The sequence below is a fragment of the Xenopus tropicalis genome, chromosome 5, assembly GCF_000004195.4.
Source record: "Xenopus tropicalis strain Nigerian chromosome 5, UCB_Xtro_10.0, whole genome shotgun sequence".
NCBI classification, from domain to species: Eukaryota; Metazoa; Chordata; class Amphibia; order Anura; family Pipidae; genus Xenopus; species Xenopus tropicalis.
In genome coordinates this window covers 102132981-102152083 of record NC_030681.2, presented here as the reverse complement: position 1 = coordinate 102152083, position 19103 = coordinate 102132981, and the positions used below count along the sequence as shown (strand labels likewise).

Here is a 19103-nt window from a genome sequence, read left to right as displayed (position 1 = left end):
GGTCCGGGGAGGGGGCGTATGGCTACCAAAGAGAGCAATAGCACTCTCTGCGCTAGCAGAGCCGAATTTCCTTTTTAAAACCTGAAAAATTGGGTCTTAAAATTACCAGGTTCCCCTGGTAACTTTGAGGGTGCTGCTTGAGGTGAGTTTCTCAACTTGCCTCATGGCACCCGCGGCCCTGACTGACATCATTGTTCAAAGCACAGGAATATATCCATTCTATGTGATATTAAACTTTGTATGAAGAAATACAGAAAAAAATAAGTGAGGGCACAAATAAAAAACTGAGTGCAATAACAGTGTGTAAAAATACAAAAAAAATATTGTCAATGGAATGTTTCATTCTCCCAAACACACAATAAAGGTTACTCACTTGTTATACTGGAAAGGGTAATTTGTTTGCCTTTGACAAAGCATGCCTTTAAATTATCTGACCTAGATTCTAAATTGACCTAACAGTACAGATTCTTGCATTCTCAAGATCACTTTAAAAAGAGTTTGAAAACTCCTTCTGGGGAGGCAGCAATCATGAGAAAAAATATGGATTTTGGATAGTCTGTATTTTGTAAAAAAAAATCCATCAATAGAATAAGACATACCACAGAAAGATGTAAAATTTTATATGGTGGTAAATTTTGTGTGAAGAAATAAAGAAAAACAAATGTGAAGATGCAAATCAAAACATACATTCTAAGAGTAAAATAAGGTTTTTAAAAATGCCAAATGAATGTTGAACCTTATAGAACACAGACAAAGATATAACTGTGGGATCTCAAACTACACTTTTAAAAGCAATTCCCAGCAAAATGCGACTACCGCTTGACTTTTGTGGCGCGCACGATTAATTTGATGCAATGGCAACTTTTTACCACTGCTGCTACTTTTTTGACGCAACTGCGACTTTTTTTGCAGCGACTGTATTTTTTTTTACGTGACCACGGCTTTTCCCTTAGTCAGCAAATTTTTGTGGCAGTTTCACGAAAAAGTTTGTCAATGGCGAAATGCAGAATTTTGCAGGGAATCCGTGCCTGCCAAAAAATTTCCCTCATCATTACTCTGCAGTCGTTCCCTTCAGACATTGAAACTGAAGTTGGAAAGATTTCTGCTGAGCAATCTGGTCATTTAATGGAAAACAATTAGGATGTTATTTTCTGACAAAATCAAACTGCAACCTCATTCCAGTAGACTGTTAACATTTAATGAAAACTACTTAACAACTTCAGAGGCAATAGAAATTTAGTAATCGTGAATATTGGATTGAACTGAATAATTAACATAATTAGTAACAACTAAAGTAAACCTCAAATATATATATATAGATATACCTTAGAAAGCAACGTCACCGCACTGCTTCATAGTGTAAATTCCGGTGCTCAACAACTACAGGACGCCATCACATCCCTCCACAATGTATATTTTTGAAAAAGATGCGGCACATGGATTATTTGCAAAAAGTGTATATTAAAAAAAATAGAATCACATCACATTTGTGACATTTCGTGCAAAGCACATTCCCTTTATCAAGCCAGTAATAATGTGATCCATCTGGTGAATTGTATTTAAAGTGATACACAGGAAGTGACATCATTCAAAAGACATTACCATAGAAACCATCCTTATATCATGAATAATACATTACTAACATAAGGGACTGTCAAAATATAGAAGCACAATATATACAAATTACAAAAAGAGAAACAGGTCACAATCCGTATTTAACCCTATGGGGGCAAGTGATTTCAATTTATTAATCCACCACACCTCCCTTTGCTTCAACCTAAGCTCTCTGTCACCACCCTTTTTGAAAGGAGGTATGGACTCCAATACCATGAACCTAAGCTGCTCGAATGTGTGGCCCTTCTCACAAAAATGCTTAGAAACCGGTAATGTAGTATTGCCTAAATTAATAGCTGACTGATGTTGTGAGATACGTGATTTCACCACCTGTGTGGTCTCACCTACATAGATGAGGCCACACAGACAGGTCAACACATAAACCACATATTTCGTTACACAAGTAAAATGTCCTCGTAATTGCGCCTTCTGTCCTTTATGTGGATGTGTAAAGTCATTGACTTTTAAAACATATGGGCATTGTGTACAATTCAAACATGGATACATACCCTTAGTCTTAGCACCTAAAAATGTATGACCTTGTTTATTTTTAGTTTTGAGAACAGTAGAGGTGACCAAAGTACCAATAGTTCTACCCCTCCAATATTAAATCAAAGGGGGTGCCACAAATTCTTGTACAGATGGATATGCCCTTTTAAGGATATACCAGTGTTTACGTAATATTTGGGCTATCGATTCACTATGATCAGAATATTGTGTAACAAAAGGTATCCGCCCACCTCCCTGTCTCCTCCACCTAGACGAGTGATGTACTCTAAACTGTGCTTTACTGATCACCTTCTCGGAATATCCCCAATCTCTAAATTTTTGACACATCCTATCTTCCTGTATCTCTCTCTACTGTGTTTCACTTACCAACCTCTTGACCCTAGAAAATTGACTTACAGGGATTGAATTTTTTGTATGCGGTGGATGTTAGCCTTTAAAATGTAGAATTTGATTTTGATCTGTTGGTTTAGTGAATAAAGAAGTACAAAAATGACCTTCAACATATCTATAAATCTGTACATCTAAAAAGTAAATTTGTTGGAGATCATGAGTAAGCGACAAAGTAGTAGAAGGATGTATACCATTCAGTCTACTGTGGAACTGCTTCAGGGAGTTAAAGGAACAGTAACACCAAAAAATAAAAGAGCTTTAAAGTAATAAAAATATAATGCACTGTTGCCCTGCACTGGTAAAACTGGTGTGTTTGCTACAGTAACACTACTGTAATTTATATAATAAGCTGCTGTGTAGCCACGGGGGCAGCCATTCAAGCAGGAAAAAAGGAGAAAAGGCACAGGTTACATAGCAGATAACAGATAAGTTCTGTAGAATACAATAGTGTTTTATCTGTTATCTGCTATGTGCCTGTGCCTATTCTCCTTTGAATGGCTGCCTCCATGGCTACATAGCAGCTTATTTATATAAATTATAGTAGACTTTCTGAAGTAAACACAAAACTTTTACCAGTGCAGGGCAGCAGCACATTATATTTTAGTTACTTTTATACGCTTTCATTTTTTGGTGTTACTGTTCCTTTAACTTCAACCCGCCATAGTACAAAGACATCATCGATGTATCTCCACCAAGCCAAACAATGTTCAGTGAAGTCCACATCGCGATATATGTACTGATCTTCCAACCTAGCCATGAAGGCATTGGCATATGACGGAGCGACGTTAGATCCCATCGCGGTTCCATGTAGCTGAAGGTAAAATTGATCCTTAAAAGTGAAATAGTTACATCTCAATATAATCTCCAAAACTTGGACAAAAAAGGAAATTTGCTCATCAGAGTAATGTGCCTGTTTCCTAAGTATCCACTCACATGCTTGGATTCCATCTTGGTGCGGGATTGAGGTGTAAAGACTGACCGCATCTAGTGTCGCCAGGATCACATTCCCCTCTCCCACACCATCCAAGGAACGCAATCGTTGTAAAAAATGTTCAGTATCTTTTATGTATTAAGGTACCATTTGTATCAAAGGACTCAACACCTTGTCCAACATAATAGCTAAGGGGCAGAATACTGAATCTATCCCTGATACTATGGGGCGTCCAAGCGGACGAATTGGATCCTTGTGCACTTTAGGTAAAGTATACAACATCGGTGTTCTCGGATTTTTAACCTTCAAGAATTCACATAGTTTCTCTCTGATAATACCATCATTATACATCTTATCAAACAAGCATTTAATTTTACGCATAATCCCTAAAATAGGATCTCCTAATAATGGTTTATACACTTCCTGGTCAGCAAGCTGATTTTCAATTTCCTCCACATAATAGGATGTGTCCATAATTTCAATAGAGCCACAAGATGTGGACTTCACTGAACATTGTTTGGCTTGGTGGAGATACATCGATGATGTCTTTGTACTATGGCGGGGTGACAGTGACTCCCTGAATCGGTTCCACATTAGACTGAATTGTATACATGCTTCAATTATTTTATCACTTACTCATGATCTCCAACAAATTTACTTTTTAGATGTACAGATTTATAGAAATGTTGAAGCTCATTTTTGTACTTCTTTATTCACTAACCAACGGATCAAAATCAAATTCTACATTTTAAAAGCCAACATCCACCGCATTCAATCCCTGTAAGTCAATTTTCTAGGGTCAAGAGGTTGGTAAGTGTAACACAGGAGAGAGAGATACAGGAAGATAAGATGTGTCAAAAATTTCAAGATAGGGGATATCCCGAGAAGGTGATCAGTAAAGAACAGTTTAGAGTACATCACTTGTCTAGGAGGAGGAGACAGGGAGGTGGGCGGATACCTTTTGTTACACAATATTCTGATCATAGTGAACCCATAGCCCAAATATTACATAAACACTGGTATATCCTTAAAAGGGCATATCCATCTGTACAAGAATTTGAGGCACCCCCTTTGATTTCATATCGGAGGGGTAGAACTCTTGGTACTTTGGTCACCTCTACTGTTCTCAAAACTAAAAATAAACAAGGTCATACATTTTTAGGTGCTAAGACATGGGGGCTGATTTACTTACCCACGAACGGGTCGAATGGAGTCCGATTGCGTTTTTTTCGTAATGATCGGTACTTTGCGATTTTTTCGTATGTTTTACGAATTTTTCGGATCCAATACGATTTTTGCGTAAAAACGCGAGTTTTCCTATCCATTACGAAAGTTGCGTAAAAAGTTGCGCATTTTGCGTAGCGTTAAAACTTACGCGAAAAGTTGCGCATTTTTCGTAGCGTTAAGTTTTAACGCTACGAAAAATGCGCAACTTTTCGCGTAAGTTTTAACGCTACGAAAAATGCGCAACTTTTCGCGTAAGTTTTAACGCTACGCAAAATGCGCAACTTTTTACGCAACTTTCGTAATGGATACGAAAAACTCGCGTTTTTACGCAAAAATCGTATTGGATCCGAAAAATTCGTACAGAATCCGAAAAAATCGCAAAACATACGAAAAAGTCGCAAAATATTCGTTTTCAAGTCGGAACTTTTCCAATTCGGGTCGGATTCGTGGGTTAGTAAATCAGCCCCTAAGGGTATGTATCCATGTTTAAACTGCACACAATGCCCATATGTTTTAAAAGGCAATGGGGTTGATTCACTAAAGTGCGTTAAAACGAGCGCTATTTATAGCATGCATTAAAAATTTTATTGCGTCTTATTTTTTGCGACTTAACACATGATTCACTAAAAGGATACTTGCATTAATTTAGACGCAATGCTGTTTGCGTTATTTAAGTCGCGAAGACTATTTTCATGCGGTATTTGATGCAACACGCGCTATATTAGCCATACACACCATTACTTTTGGAAAACTACTGTTCTGAAAAGGACCATTTCCCTGCAAACTGGCGGCTGCATCACTCTAGGGCCAACACATACTTGAATAAATCACACTGCAAAGTCCATATTGTGTTGCCAAAAGCTCATGAACTGTACTTTTCTATAATTACCGCCTGCCCCAAGTAGGTGTTAATTTTCGCATAGACTAACGCGATATTTAGCGCATTTAATGCTTCATATGTATTTGTGAATCATGCGTTAATACTATTTCTATTCGCTAATTAACGCAATGCGTAAAAATTAATGCATCAGGTTGCTCGCTATTTAACGCACGCGATATGCGACTTAACGCATGCGATAATACTTTAGCAAATCGCACAGGTTTTTTTGCGTCAATTTTAACACAAAAAAGCATGCGATAACACTTATCAACCTTTAGTGAATCAACCATCATGACTTTACACATCCACATACGGGACAGAAGGTGCAATTATGGGGACATTTTACTTGCGTAATGAAATATGTGGTTTATGTGTTGACCTGTCTGTGTGGCCTCATCTATGTAGGTGAGACCACACAGATGGTGAAATCACGTATCTCACAACATTGGTCAACTATTAATTTAGGCAATACTACATTACCAGTTTCTAAGCATTTTTGTGAGAAGGGGGGCCATACATCTGAGCAGCTTAGGTTCATGGTATTGAAGTCCATACCTCCTTTCAAAAGGGGTGGTGACAGAGAGCTTAGGTTGAAGCAAAGGGAGGTGTGGTGGATTAATAAATTGAAATCACTTGCCCTTCATGATATAAGGACAGTTTCTATGGTAATGTTTTTTGAATGATGTCACTTCCTGTGTATCCCTTTAAATACAATTCACCAGATGGATCGCATTTTTACTGGCTTGATAAAGGGCATGTGCTTTGCCTGAAACTTCGCATATGTGATTCTATTTTTTTAATATACACTTTTTGCAAATAATCCGTGTGCCGCATCTTTTTCAAAAAAATATACATATATATATATTTGTGTGTGTGTTTGTAATCTTCCAGAGCAGTCCATTTTGTTGCTTTCATTGTATTGATTGACTGATTTTGTACTCACTGCGTCTCTTAAATAAAACAGTAGCTGATTGTCTTAGTTTCGAACCACTGCAAAGACAGAGAATGTATATTATTTCATAGATATAATGCACCCAATGTTCCTCACAATAAAATTATGAGGATTTTTTCCATATGAACCTTCTCTTTCATTTCTTGTGATCAGGGTCATTTATTAAGTTGTTGAATTTAAAAGCATATTTTCATAATAAATAATAATCCAAGTTATTGGTAAAAATATATATTTTTTCCCTTTTTTTATTTCTTCACATTAAATTAAATAAAACTAGAAGGTTCATATTTTTGTTTCATTATTATTACTATTAAAGATAATGTTACTAACTGGATAATGTCAACACATAAGCATTGTCTTAAATCTTTAACAGAAAGCTTCAATGTTAAAGGTACAGTAACACCAATAAAATGAAAATATATTACAGAAATCAAACTATAATGTACTGCTGCCTTGCACTGAGTTTATATAAAAACCCTGGTGTGCAGCCATGGGGTAGCCATTCAAAATGAGAAAAGATACAGGTTATTTAGCAGCTAACAGATAAACCCTGTAGAATACAATGGTGTCTTACCTGTTATCTGTTATATAACCTGTGCCTTTTCTCTTTTTTTCCAGCTTGAATGGCTGCCCCCATAGTTAGACAGGAGCTTATTTATATAAACTATAGCAGCGTTCCTGAAGCAAACACACCAGTTTTACCAGTGCAGGGCAACAGTACATTATATTTCAATTACTTTAAAACACTTTAATTTTTTTATGTTACTGGTTATTTAAAGGAGAAGGAAAGTCATTTTGGCATTTTACTGCCAATAGATATGCCACATTAGTGCCATCTAGAACAATATATTTATTCTACAGAAAGCATTGCCATACCTGAATACCCTAGAAGCTTTCTCCATTTGCTTGAGACAGCAACTGCCATTTTAAGTAGCTTCCTGCTGCAGCTCTAGCCGTTATTTCTCATTTCATACATTACTAAGGGCGGGAGTTCTTAGCATTCTTATGGGAGGGGGAAGCAAGGGAGGGGAGAGAGGAGAGAACTGTGCAGACTCTGGCCACGGGAATCAGACACCCGAACAACATGTTTACAAAAAAGGAGACAAAAAACCCTGTGTTTCTTTTGATACAGGACTGTGAGTGCTTATAGCTGTATTTACATAAACCTTTCTGATAAAGCTTACTTAGTTTTTACCTTTCCTTCTCCTTTAAATATAGAAGGCTTTTTGTATGTTTTTCAACTTCACTTCACCTGTAACTTCTAATATGCAGAGGATGTGACTTACAGATGGGGGAATTCAGCTGTTGTGCTATTTCATGCCAAAATTAGTAACATTAACGGAAAGTTTTCCACTGATCTCTATTCATCTCTATGGGATTTTTAGAGGCATATTTATTTAAGGGTGAAAATTAGAGTTCACCATTTGATAAATATGCCTTTAAAAACCCAATAAATATTAATAGACAGTGGTGGAATTTTACTGTGGTAAACTCTAATTTCACAATTTGATAAATTTTCCTCTTTAATAGATTAAAACAGACAATGGAAATTTCATTCAAATCTTGTAACAGTATGAAATGAAATGTAAATAAAAACAATTTAGTTTGATTTACAATTCAATGCAGCTAGGGCCCACCCAAGCTAATAGTTTGCTCAGTGTACTTTCAACTGAGGGCTCTGCATCTTGTATTTAAATGATTTTGGCATTAAAAGAATGACTGTATCAGATGGGGAATTGCAGAGCAAGCAGCATCCTTTTGTATCTGGCATAGGTACTCTCCTCATGCTCTTTTATTATTGTAAATGAAAAAATAAAGGGATAGGCAGCAGGTACATTGAAAGACGCAAAAGGAGATGAAGGGTAAATTAACCCTTGGCATTTTTATACTACTGAAGGTTTATGATTTAAAAGTTTCTCTAGATTTCGCATTTCATTTGTTAGTAAATCTGCCCCATTATGTATTTAAAAGTGATTACAGAGTATGATGACTATTTCAAAAAGATGTATTAGTAAGAAATAAGCATTGCATATAATTTAATTTAGGTCAAGTTAAAGAAACAGTTTGGTAGATCTGACAAAAAATATTATTCTTGTTGACATGTGGAAACGCACTTTTCTTTGGATTTTATATACTGAAATTACATCATTATTTATTAGACTGTTATTGTTTCAGTTTTCTACAGATTCAGTGAATCAAGCTGATCAACTGTCCCTACAGTTAGTGGAAAGTACAGGGATTTTTGCTAAAAGAAACATATAAAAAATCATCTTTGGATTATTATAATATTGTGCTATTAGTTAAAGACAATGGGTCCAATTTATCAGTTGAATTTTATTCCAACCATTTTCCCTACAAATAATTACCAGTCCCACACTAGTGATGAAAACAACACTATTGCATTTCCACAAAAACAAAAAGAATAGTCAAAACAAACCAATGTTAAATACCTCTCACTGGAGAATGAGCCATGCCAAGAAACCATGCAAAAAGAAAAAAATGAAAAATACAATGTTAAGAACAGGCATGAATTAGATGGAAAATTAAACCAAATGATAAATTACTACTGTTAACAAAATGACTATGAAGATTTTCATTCATCCAGGTCATGGTATATCTGGTATAAATAAATCTTCACTAACTCTTCACACATCCATTCATGCAACCCTAACATGTAACACCTGTTTCGATGAGTTGCATGATACTTTGGTAATCCTTTCAAAGTAACTCCACAGCATTCACACCTCTGTGAGTTTCAGATGTCGCCTTTCTGAAGAGATTGGATTAGTGGAAGAGTACATATGCTGAGGACTTCCAATACCAGTCAGTTGAACTGAAGAAGCTGCTCGGATGAGTAATGAAACGTCTTCAATGATCATTATCCAAAATGTCAAAGAGTTTGTCACCAAGATTCAAGGTGAAAAGCATGGCTGTGCAATGGGTTCACCAGTTTCTCCCATTGTAGCAAACTTGTTAATGGAGTGGAAAGGAAGTCCCTACTTACATTCAATGGAACTACACCAAGTCACTGGTTCAGGAATGTAGATAACACTTGGGTTAAAATCAGAACAAATTAACTCAGTGGACAATAACGTCAAGTTCACAAGGGAGGATGTCCATGAGAACAAACTTGCTTTTTTGGACTGTTTGATATCCATCCAAGAGGGGGGGTAACTTGAAAACAGATACGGATCAATATCTATTGTTTGATTCCCACCATCCGCTGGAACACAAACTGGGTATCATTAGAACTCTACACCACAAGGCGGAAAGTGTGACAACCGATACAGAGTCCAAGGAAAAGGAACACAAACATCTCAGAGGAGCACTGACAGCTTGTGGCTACTCAGACTGAGCCTTTGTCAAAAAAACTGCAACTAAGCCCAACAGGAACACCAAAAGGAATAACTGTTCTGAGACACAGAGTAGGTGCAATATAGTCATCCCATATGTAGCAGGAGTGTCGGAGAAACTCAGGAGAATTTTCAACAAACACCACATCCCTGTGTTTTTCAGACCTAGCAACACACTGAGACAAAAACTTCTATACCCAAAGGATCTAACACGAAAGGAAAAACAAAGCAATGTTGTATACACAGTCCAGTGTAGCAAAGAGTGCACAGACCTTTACACTGGGGAGACAAAGCAACTGCTCTCCAAGCGAATGGCTCAACATAGGAGGGCAAACTCTACAGGCTAGGACTCTGCTGTATTTCTACACCTAATAGACTAGGGACACTCCTTTGAAAATAGCAACATCCAAATTTTGGACAAAGAAGGCCACTGGTTTGAAAGAGGTGTAAAAGAGGCTATTCATGTTATAGTGGAGAAACCATCCCCAAACAGAGGCGGGGGCCTTCAACACCATCTGTCTGCTACATACAATGCTGTTCTAACATCTTTACCCCAGCAGTTTCAGAACTCTTCACACATCCATTTATGCAACTCTAACATGTAAAACCTTTTTCAATGAGTTGCATGATACTTTGGTAATCCTTTCAAAGTAACTTCACAGCATTCACACCTCTGTGAGTTTCAGATGTCACCTTTCTGAAGAGTTACAAAGTGCCATTGTGATTGGATTAGTGGAAGAGTACATATGCTGAGGACTTCCCATAGCAGTCAGTTGAACTGAAGAAGCTTGAACTGATCAAGTCCAGTTGCTTTAGAGTTATTTATACTAGATATACTGTTAACACAAAATGCAATTTTACATTATATAAATACAAACTTATAATTTATCACCATTATCAGCTTATTTATTTTGTTTATTACCTTTACTCATTTTCTGTTTGTGTGTTTAAAGGAATACTGTCATGGCACAACATGTTTTTTCCAAAAACACATCAGTTAATTTAGCTTCTCCAGCAGAATCCTGTACTGAAATCCATTTTTAAAAAACAGTTTTTTTTTATATTTGAAATTTCACATGGGGCTAGCCATATTCTTAATTTCCCAGCCATGTGACCTGTGTTCTGATAAACTACAGTCACAATTTACTGCTGTGCTGCAAGTTGGAGTGATGTCACCACCCTAACAGCAGCCAATCAGCAGAACAATGGGAAGGTAGCAAGATAGCAGCTCCCGGTAGATATCAGAATAGCACTCAATAGTAAGAAATCCAGGTCTGGCTTGGGACTCCTCCAGTTACATTAGAGTAGGAGAAACAATATGTTACCTGAAAGCAGTTCTAATGTGTAGCTCTTGTGGCTCTTTCTGAAAGCTCAGACTCAGGCACAATGCACTGAGATGGCTGCCTACACACCAATATTACAACTAAAAAAATTCATTTGTTGGTTCAAGAATCAAATTTTAAATGGTAGCATTGATTATTTGCTATTTAAACAGTGTAATTTCAAAATAAAATTTATACCATAAAATCATGACATTATCCCTTTAAGCACCTTTACACACATAGGTGAGAGCATACTTTGTATAAACATTTTACTTATACATTGTATTGTTGGTTATTTGAAAATGGGCATGAAAGACAATTTCCATAAAATACAGCTCCGTTAAAGTATGGTAAATATGGTATAATGAACTAGTTAAAAAAAAAGACATAAGAACTCATGAAGGCTATTTTACCTTGTATACAGATGCCAGTATTAAAATTCTTGTGTCTTTTAGGGTTTATAAAAAGAGCACTTGTACCTGTATTCATGTTGCAATCTGAGACTTTTTTTTCTTAAAGTCTTTCTACAGCAGAAAGTACAGGACTTATTTACCCCTTGTATCCCCTATCACTCCTGAATGACACACAAAGTAGAAGATTCCCGTGATCCACCATTCACATATTGTCCATATAGTTTCCATCACTAACTGCTACTACCAGTGGTGTATAAATACTGTATAAGGGGACTACTCTAAATACTTTAACCCAAATTGCACTTTGGACACTGCATAATTAATACTACCCTTCACTTCTTTTTTTTACACAGTAAATTGAAAATATGACCTCATCTTCAGTTCAAATCCCCTTTCAATTTCAGATTTGGAAAATAATTTTAAATTGTCATTCAAACATGTCAGAAAATGTATGTCCACACTGGATTTTTTTTTTCAAACAAATATTTAATTAATGTGCTCAGATACATTCCTTTAACATTCTGGAAGTCTGGGCCAGATATTGTTTGTTGTATTTTTTACATTATATCAAATAAATGACATTCTTGGTGCTATAGTTAATATAGTGTTCAAATAGTAATTGAGGGAGAATAAACTTATAGCAGGTTTTCATTTTGAGAAAGCCTTTCATTTACAAATATGTGGCACGGCTATAAGTGCAAAATATGCTCTTTTTTGTGCAAACCTTCAAGTGGGTTGGGGAGACCACATGTGTAACATTAATTTTGAAAACCCCACACTGATGAAGCTTTATTGATTTGTAACCACTTACAACAACAATTTGAAGAGATATATTCTCTTTTAAATTGTTATAATGTGAATTTGAACTTGATTTATGATTCTCAGATACAATTAATTTACTGCATTTGGCCACGGCCATATGTAATTGTCACTTTTTGCCAAACCATGCTAAACTTTGTTCTGATAACACCAATTGCAGGCATTCAAAGTAGAACCTTTAGGAGAACTATATATACACCCAAGGATGGACTTTTCAAAAGATACAGTGTAATGATTATGTAAAATGGAAAGTAGTAAACAATATGTTGGCCAAATTTACAGAGTATTAAAGCAACATGCCCAAGAAGATATCCATTCGAAAAAATAAACCAGTGATGCCAGGCACTGTAACTTACTTTAAATTGCTATTTAAAATTATTTTCAATATCCAGTATTTAAAGAGTGTATTTGTATCACAGAGGGGATAACTAATGATGGTCGAAAAAATTCGGCAGGCATGGATTTGCGGTGAATTTCCATGTTTCACCATGTTACTGCAAGATATCTCAATTCTTTGACTTTCTAATAAAAGCATTTTGAAATCCATATCAAGGGAAATATATTGTTAAATATGAAAGGCTGAATAGTTACTGCTTGGTAGCCTTAATAAATCAAGCCTAGTGTTCAAAGAAGAATTATTATTATTCCAGCACAAAGAAATACAAATCCAGTTTTAAGCTTGTGTTTCAAGTTGAAGTAAAAGTATCTAAAAGATGTTGTCGAAGGAAAAGTATTTACTACATATATCCATGGTATCTAGTCATCTCATAAGGGCTTATTTATAGTCACACAGTGTAGAGTGAAAAATAAATGCAAAAAAATACTTTTTTATAAAGGTACTGATGTCAATCTTCTCTCTTAGAAAGACCCCCAGAATTAACACCTCTTCAATGCAGATCATACTTGAAACACAAGGAACATTTCTTGTGTTTCAAGCATGATCTGCATTGAAGAGGTGTTAATTCTGGGGGTCTTTCTAAGTTTTGCACCTACAGATGACTTGCATCTAATGAATCATGCATAGTCCATCTGAAACACAGGTGCCAAAATGCATAAAGATACAAATAACTCAAATTGTGAACTTTAATAGCACAAATTGCTTCCCCCAAAAACTTGAATACCTCCAAGTGAAAGGGCCAGAAAAAATGCCTAGGACAGCTTTCATTAACTTCTACGATTGACTTCTACTTAACCTCACAAGTTTTTAGTTGGTGTATTCTTACACTGGGGTTTGATGCGGCTTTGACATATAATAAATAGCAAAAATTCAAGATTTTGAAATGATAAAATGTAAGATCATAATATCAGATTTTTAGTGCAAAAAAATAGGAACTGCAGAAAAATATAACCTTAGATAAATCTGCCCCTTAGTGCCCCAGTGTTTTATTTAAATCAATTTGAAGCTTCTTCCATCCAGATATAACATACTATACCTAATAATAATATGCTATTAATAAAATAGCTTTATTAATGCAACATTAGATTCAGAATAAACAAGAAAAATTTGATTTTTTTAGGGTTTCACTTGTGATGGAAATGTGCAAGAAAATATATTTGTTTTGAATAAGCAAGTAATAAGTTTTTTGCATTAACAAACACTGTTGTTGGATTCATAGTGCATTATATTATTGTTTTGTATTATTATTATTATTATTATCATTATTATATATATATAAATACCCATAGCAGTATTATTTGGTATAAGTATTTGGATATTATTCTCTAGTATACTCACTTGTGTAGGTAAATGTATTTGCACTCTCTCCTTTCACATTACTTTCTCCAACAGCAGCACTTACAATGAAGATGTAGTAATTTCCCGGTATCAAACCATCAATAGTAGTAAAATTGGAACCCACATTTTTGCTAAAGTTTGAATTTCCAAGGACTTGGATCAGAAAAGAGCTTGTATTTCCCTTTGGTGTTTCCCATCTCAGAGATACAGAGTTAATTGTGACATTGTATGTGGTCAGATTCATCACTTCTCCAGGTTCTGAAAACATTCAGTGGATTGTGTTAGACAAAGATTTTAAAAAATTATGAAGGATAAGCAAGTCTCCTGGCTTTGAGTACTTTACGATTAGAGTACAGATATTTGGGGAAAGTAACCAACATATTTCAACACTTTCTTGGAAACATGAACGTATGCCTATGTTGCTTTGCCTTTCATTCTGGGGCTACTCACTTGTGTAGGTAGATGTGTTTGCACTTTCTCCATTCATGCCACTATCTCCAACAAAAGCAACTACAATGAATGTGTAATAATTTCCAGGCGTCAGCCCATCAATTGTTGTGTCAGTTAAGGTAACCATTTTGCTGAAAGTTGAATTCTCCAGGATCTGGATCAGATAATACCAGCAATTTCCCTCTGGCGGCTGCCAGCTCAGGGATACAGAAGTGGTACTGATGTTGCATGTGGTCAGGTTCTGGACCTCTCCAGGTTCTGAAATGGATCACAACATTTTTTTTTATCAAATGTTCTATCACTTATTTATATTACTACACATCTATTAATAGATACTGACATCTTTGTCATGTAGGGTAATTAGTATTTTGAACTCATTCTTAGAAATTGCTTTGTTTTCATTAAAAATATGTATAGATATATAGATAGATATTTGTTGCCTGTTCATACAATAAGCATGGACAAGTTTAATACATACATTAAATAAGTAAATAATAATCCTCCAATTTATATTTCATTATTTTTTTGTGTTTAAAAGTGAAGAACCTTTTGCATAAAACACGTTTCAAACACAAGGCCCATAGGCCGAATACGGCCCTTCTGGTTGTTTTATGTGGCCCCTGGGGACTGTGCCTGACTGTGCAGCACCAATCGCCTGACTGCACTGTGACTGTGCCTGACTGTACAGTATCTTAATAAAAAAATTGGCTGGCGACTTAGCCTGTGTTTTAGATTTCGGCCCCATTATGTGATTGAGTTTGACACCCCTGAACAATTTTGGATAGCATGTACCCAGTTATTTTTATCAATACTGTATAACAGTTATAATATCAGATATAATTTACCAATCAAAAGTGATTCTAGGATTAAGTGGTGCTGTGGTACTTGGAAAAAGCATCAATGCAATAAACATTATTTTGTCAGCAACAGTATTGACGGCAAAGTTTGGAGTTACAGCAGCACATAAACTAAACTTATTTTATTTATTTATTTATTTTTAACAAACATATAGCAATAATTTCTTTCAATTTATACACAAAGCAGTACTATTCAGCAAGAGTTTTGATGGCCAATGAGCAATGTTAGTGTCCTGACATTTCTACCAACATATTTTAATATTTTCTTTAAAAAATAAACATATGCCTATGTTTCTCATGCTTATATTCTTTGTGGGGTTACTCACTTGTGTAGGTAGATGTGTTTGCACTTTCTCCATTTATGCCACTATCTTTAAGAAAAACAGTAATAATGAATGTGTAATAATTTCCAGGTGTCAGCCCATCAATTGTTGTGGCGTTTAAGGTAACCGTTCTGTTAAAAGTTGAATTTTCCAAGATGTGGATCAGATAAAATGAGTGATTTCCCTCTGGTGGCTGCCAGCTCAGAGATACAGAAGTGGTACTGATGTTGTACGTGGCCAGGTTCTGTACACTTTCAGGTTCTGAATTTAAAGAAAAATTTGGTTAGAGTAACCAAATATTTACTCCTGTACCTGTATAAAATGTTATGCATTCCAAACAAAGTAAAGCAATGGACATATAATGAACAGCCACATTCCCATCCCATTCTTCAGCTGATTGGAGGAATGAATAATATCATTTTAAGAGACAAACTTTTCAAATTATCTATTGCCTAGTACTTTGGCCATGCAGAATCCAGCAAAGTGTTGGGGTCTTGAGCACCTGCGTCGAACAATTTAATCTTTTACTGTAACTTGAGATATGAACGGTGTTTCTACCACTTGTGGTGGTGATCTCTTTAGAATTGCATGCAGATGCATTGTTTCCTCCTTCTAGAATATCACTGGTATTGGGAAATGTGCAAGAATATTTATCTTTTTAAATTTGCTTTCTTTATAATCTTGCATCAATAAAAATGTTAAGGATTTCGGGCATTATATTTATAATTTTATTTACATGTTGTAGGATCCTATGGGTAGAATCCATAATTACAGACAGCATGTAGTTGGTTATTTTAAAAGCATCAGTTTAATGTTGTGCAATGTGTTAAAGTCATTTTGATAATATTCCTTAGTATACTCACTTGTGTAGGTAGATGTGTTTGCACTTTCTCCCTTGATACCCCTATCTCCAACAAGAGCAGTTACAATCAATGTGTAATAATTTCCAGGTGTCAACCCGTCAACTGTTGCATAGTTTAAGACAACGTTTCTGCTAAAATTTGAAATTTCCAGGATTTGGATCAGATAAGACCACCAATTTCCCTCTGGTGGCTGCCAGCTCAGGGATACAGAAGTGGTACCAGTGCTGTATGTGATCAGGTTCTGGACGTTTCCTGGTTCTAAAAAGAATTGCAAAGGTTTTCTCAAATGTTTTATCATGTCTTACACATTTATGAATAAACACTGACAGGTTTGTCTTGTAGCGCAATACAAATACAGTAGCTCATTCTTGCTTTCCTTTCTTTGTTAAAAATGTTTAGTATACATTAAATCATAAATAACATTCACCTAAAGGGTAGTTGTGTGCATGGAATTTTACATATGATGAATGTATTCAAAGTGTCTTCAAAGTATTAAATAGTTAAATGTAGCTCTTTTTTATATATTCTAACATAGAAGTAACATTTTCACAACGTTTGTTGATGTTTAATGAAGCATAAAACAGAGAGAACCGAAATTAATTTTGTAGACATTTAGACATTTGCATATACTCACTTGTAAATACTGTTATTTCAGAAGCATCACCTTGCACATCAGGTCCAGTAATTGGCACAATTCTAAATGTGTATTGATTTCCAGGTTTGAGTCCATCAATTGTCACTGACTCTGAGTTTGTTGTCAGATTTTGCCATTTCGAATCTCCTGTCACCTCAATCCTATAGAAACTGAAATTGCCTACTGGCTGCAGCCATCTCAGTTCCACAGAGTTAGTAGATACATTCCCATATTGCGTATTAGTGACTGCATTTGGTCCTGCAGGGAGAATTAGAAGTTTGAATGTATTTGTTTCAAATTCCTATAGCTGTTGCCTGAATGTTCTAAAATGGAAATAGTAGTAGGAGTAGTAGTGTTGTTTACTATAAGCACACACCAGTCTTTATTTTTAAGTTTCAGTTGCTTTGAAGCTAAATATTATAGCCTTTCCTTTGCAAAATAGCACAGCAGATGGTTAGCAAAATATGGCACCTGTGAAAAGGTAGGGCAAAGAAACCCCATCATATTTATTAGATTAGCATTTTTACTTCAAAAGAAAATGAAATTCATATATAATTACTTATTATGTATTTACTTACTTGTATAGAGTGAAATGTCACCGCCATAGCCATAAATAATCATGTTTTCTTTAAAAGCCGAAATTTGTATTGTATAGAAATTTCCTGGTGTTAAGTCATCAATAAATAAGGTTGCATTTGTCAGGGTGAGATAACTTGTTGGGGATCCATAAACAGATATTTTGTAGGAAATGTTCAAGTCTATAATAGGTTCCCATGATAATAGCACTGAGGTGTTGGAAATGTATGTAGCACTGATGTTATGCAATACTGGAAAAATAAATGACACTTTTACCTTCATAAAATTGTACAGTAAAATGTTCAATGACTCCTAATTGTTAAGGAAAAAATTAAGTCAAATAAACACAGTTGGTGGGTTAGTCCTAGGCAAAATGTAAACTATTTAGTCAATTAAGGTTTTAAATTTTTTTGAGCTTGTAAAACTATAAAAACAATGAGTAACATATGAATTCAAGGTATTCAAGTTTTTTGTATTTTTTTTATGTTTGTGTTTTTTTATTCAGAAATTTTAATGAATGAAGGTAACGTTTGCATTTTTTAAATTTTGAGGTGATTCAAAGCAGAAAAAATATAAAAAAATATGCAGATACAAATTTTGATAAACAGGCCTCCCCATGTTTCTATTAATGAACTATAAGATTTAATAAAAGTATTAAATCGTATACTACTATTGTTGTTTTTAGCATGATCTCTAGAGCCTTTACAGCTTTGCCTGTTTCCCAAGATAGAAAAAAAGATTGCTTTCCTCTTTTGTCCACTGGTACCTGAAACATTAATTATTTATGGACAGTGTAATGATACCAGTAATGGATATGAATATCTCCAAATAGCTTAAAAATTATTAATAAGTGGTGGGGAAAGGATGATAGCCTCAGTTTAATAAAAATGGGCCATGTTGGCAGCGATACCAGTAGATACGATACAAGTTTGAGTGTAGTTCAAAAACAAGCAGAGTTAATATAGCATACGTTATTCCTTGTCCTATACTTACAAAGTACTGAAATATCAGTGCTAATTCCTCGTAGGTCGTTCTCCCCAGCAAGGGCAGTGAGTTTCACAGTGTACTGATTCCTACTGGTTAGGTTTGTGATAATTACAGACTCTGACATTAGAATAAAACTCTGGGATGGATCTCCCACCACTTCAACCAGGTAGGCACTCCTGTTACCTTCTGATAGAAGCCAGCTCACATATATAGAGCTGTTGCTTACTTTAGAGACATCTTTCAGGATCACACTAGCAGGCCCTACAA

General features: G+C 35.4%; 1 protein-coding gene across 1 annotated transcript in view; it reads right to left on the bottom strand.

Moving 5' to 3' along the window:
* LOC101733293 (titin) overlaps positions 1-19103 on the bottom strand; it is a 135477-nt gene that overhangs the window by 97400 nt on the left and 18974 nt on the right. Inside the window, exons 26-32 of the mRNA XM_031901901.1 lie at positions 18843-19097; positions 17852-18100; positions 17274-17531; positions 16640-16897; positions 15780-16037; positions 14597-14854; positions 14147-14404 (exon numbers count right to left, since the gene is read on the bottom strand). Of these exons, the coding sequence (XP_031757761.1) occupies positions 14147-14404; positions 14597-14854; positions 15780-16037; positions 16640-16897; positions 17274-17531; positions 17852-18100; positions 18843-19097 (1794 nt within the window). The remainder of the gene's footprint in view (positions 1-14146; positions 14405-14596; positions 14855-15779; positions 16038-16639; positions 16898-17273; positions 17532-17851; positions 18101-18842; positions 19098-19103) is intronic.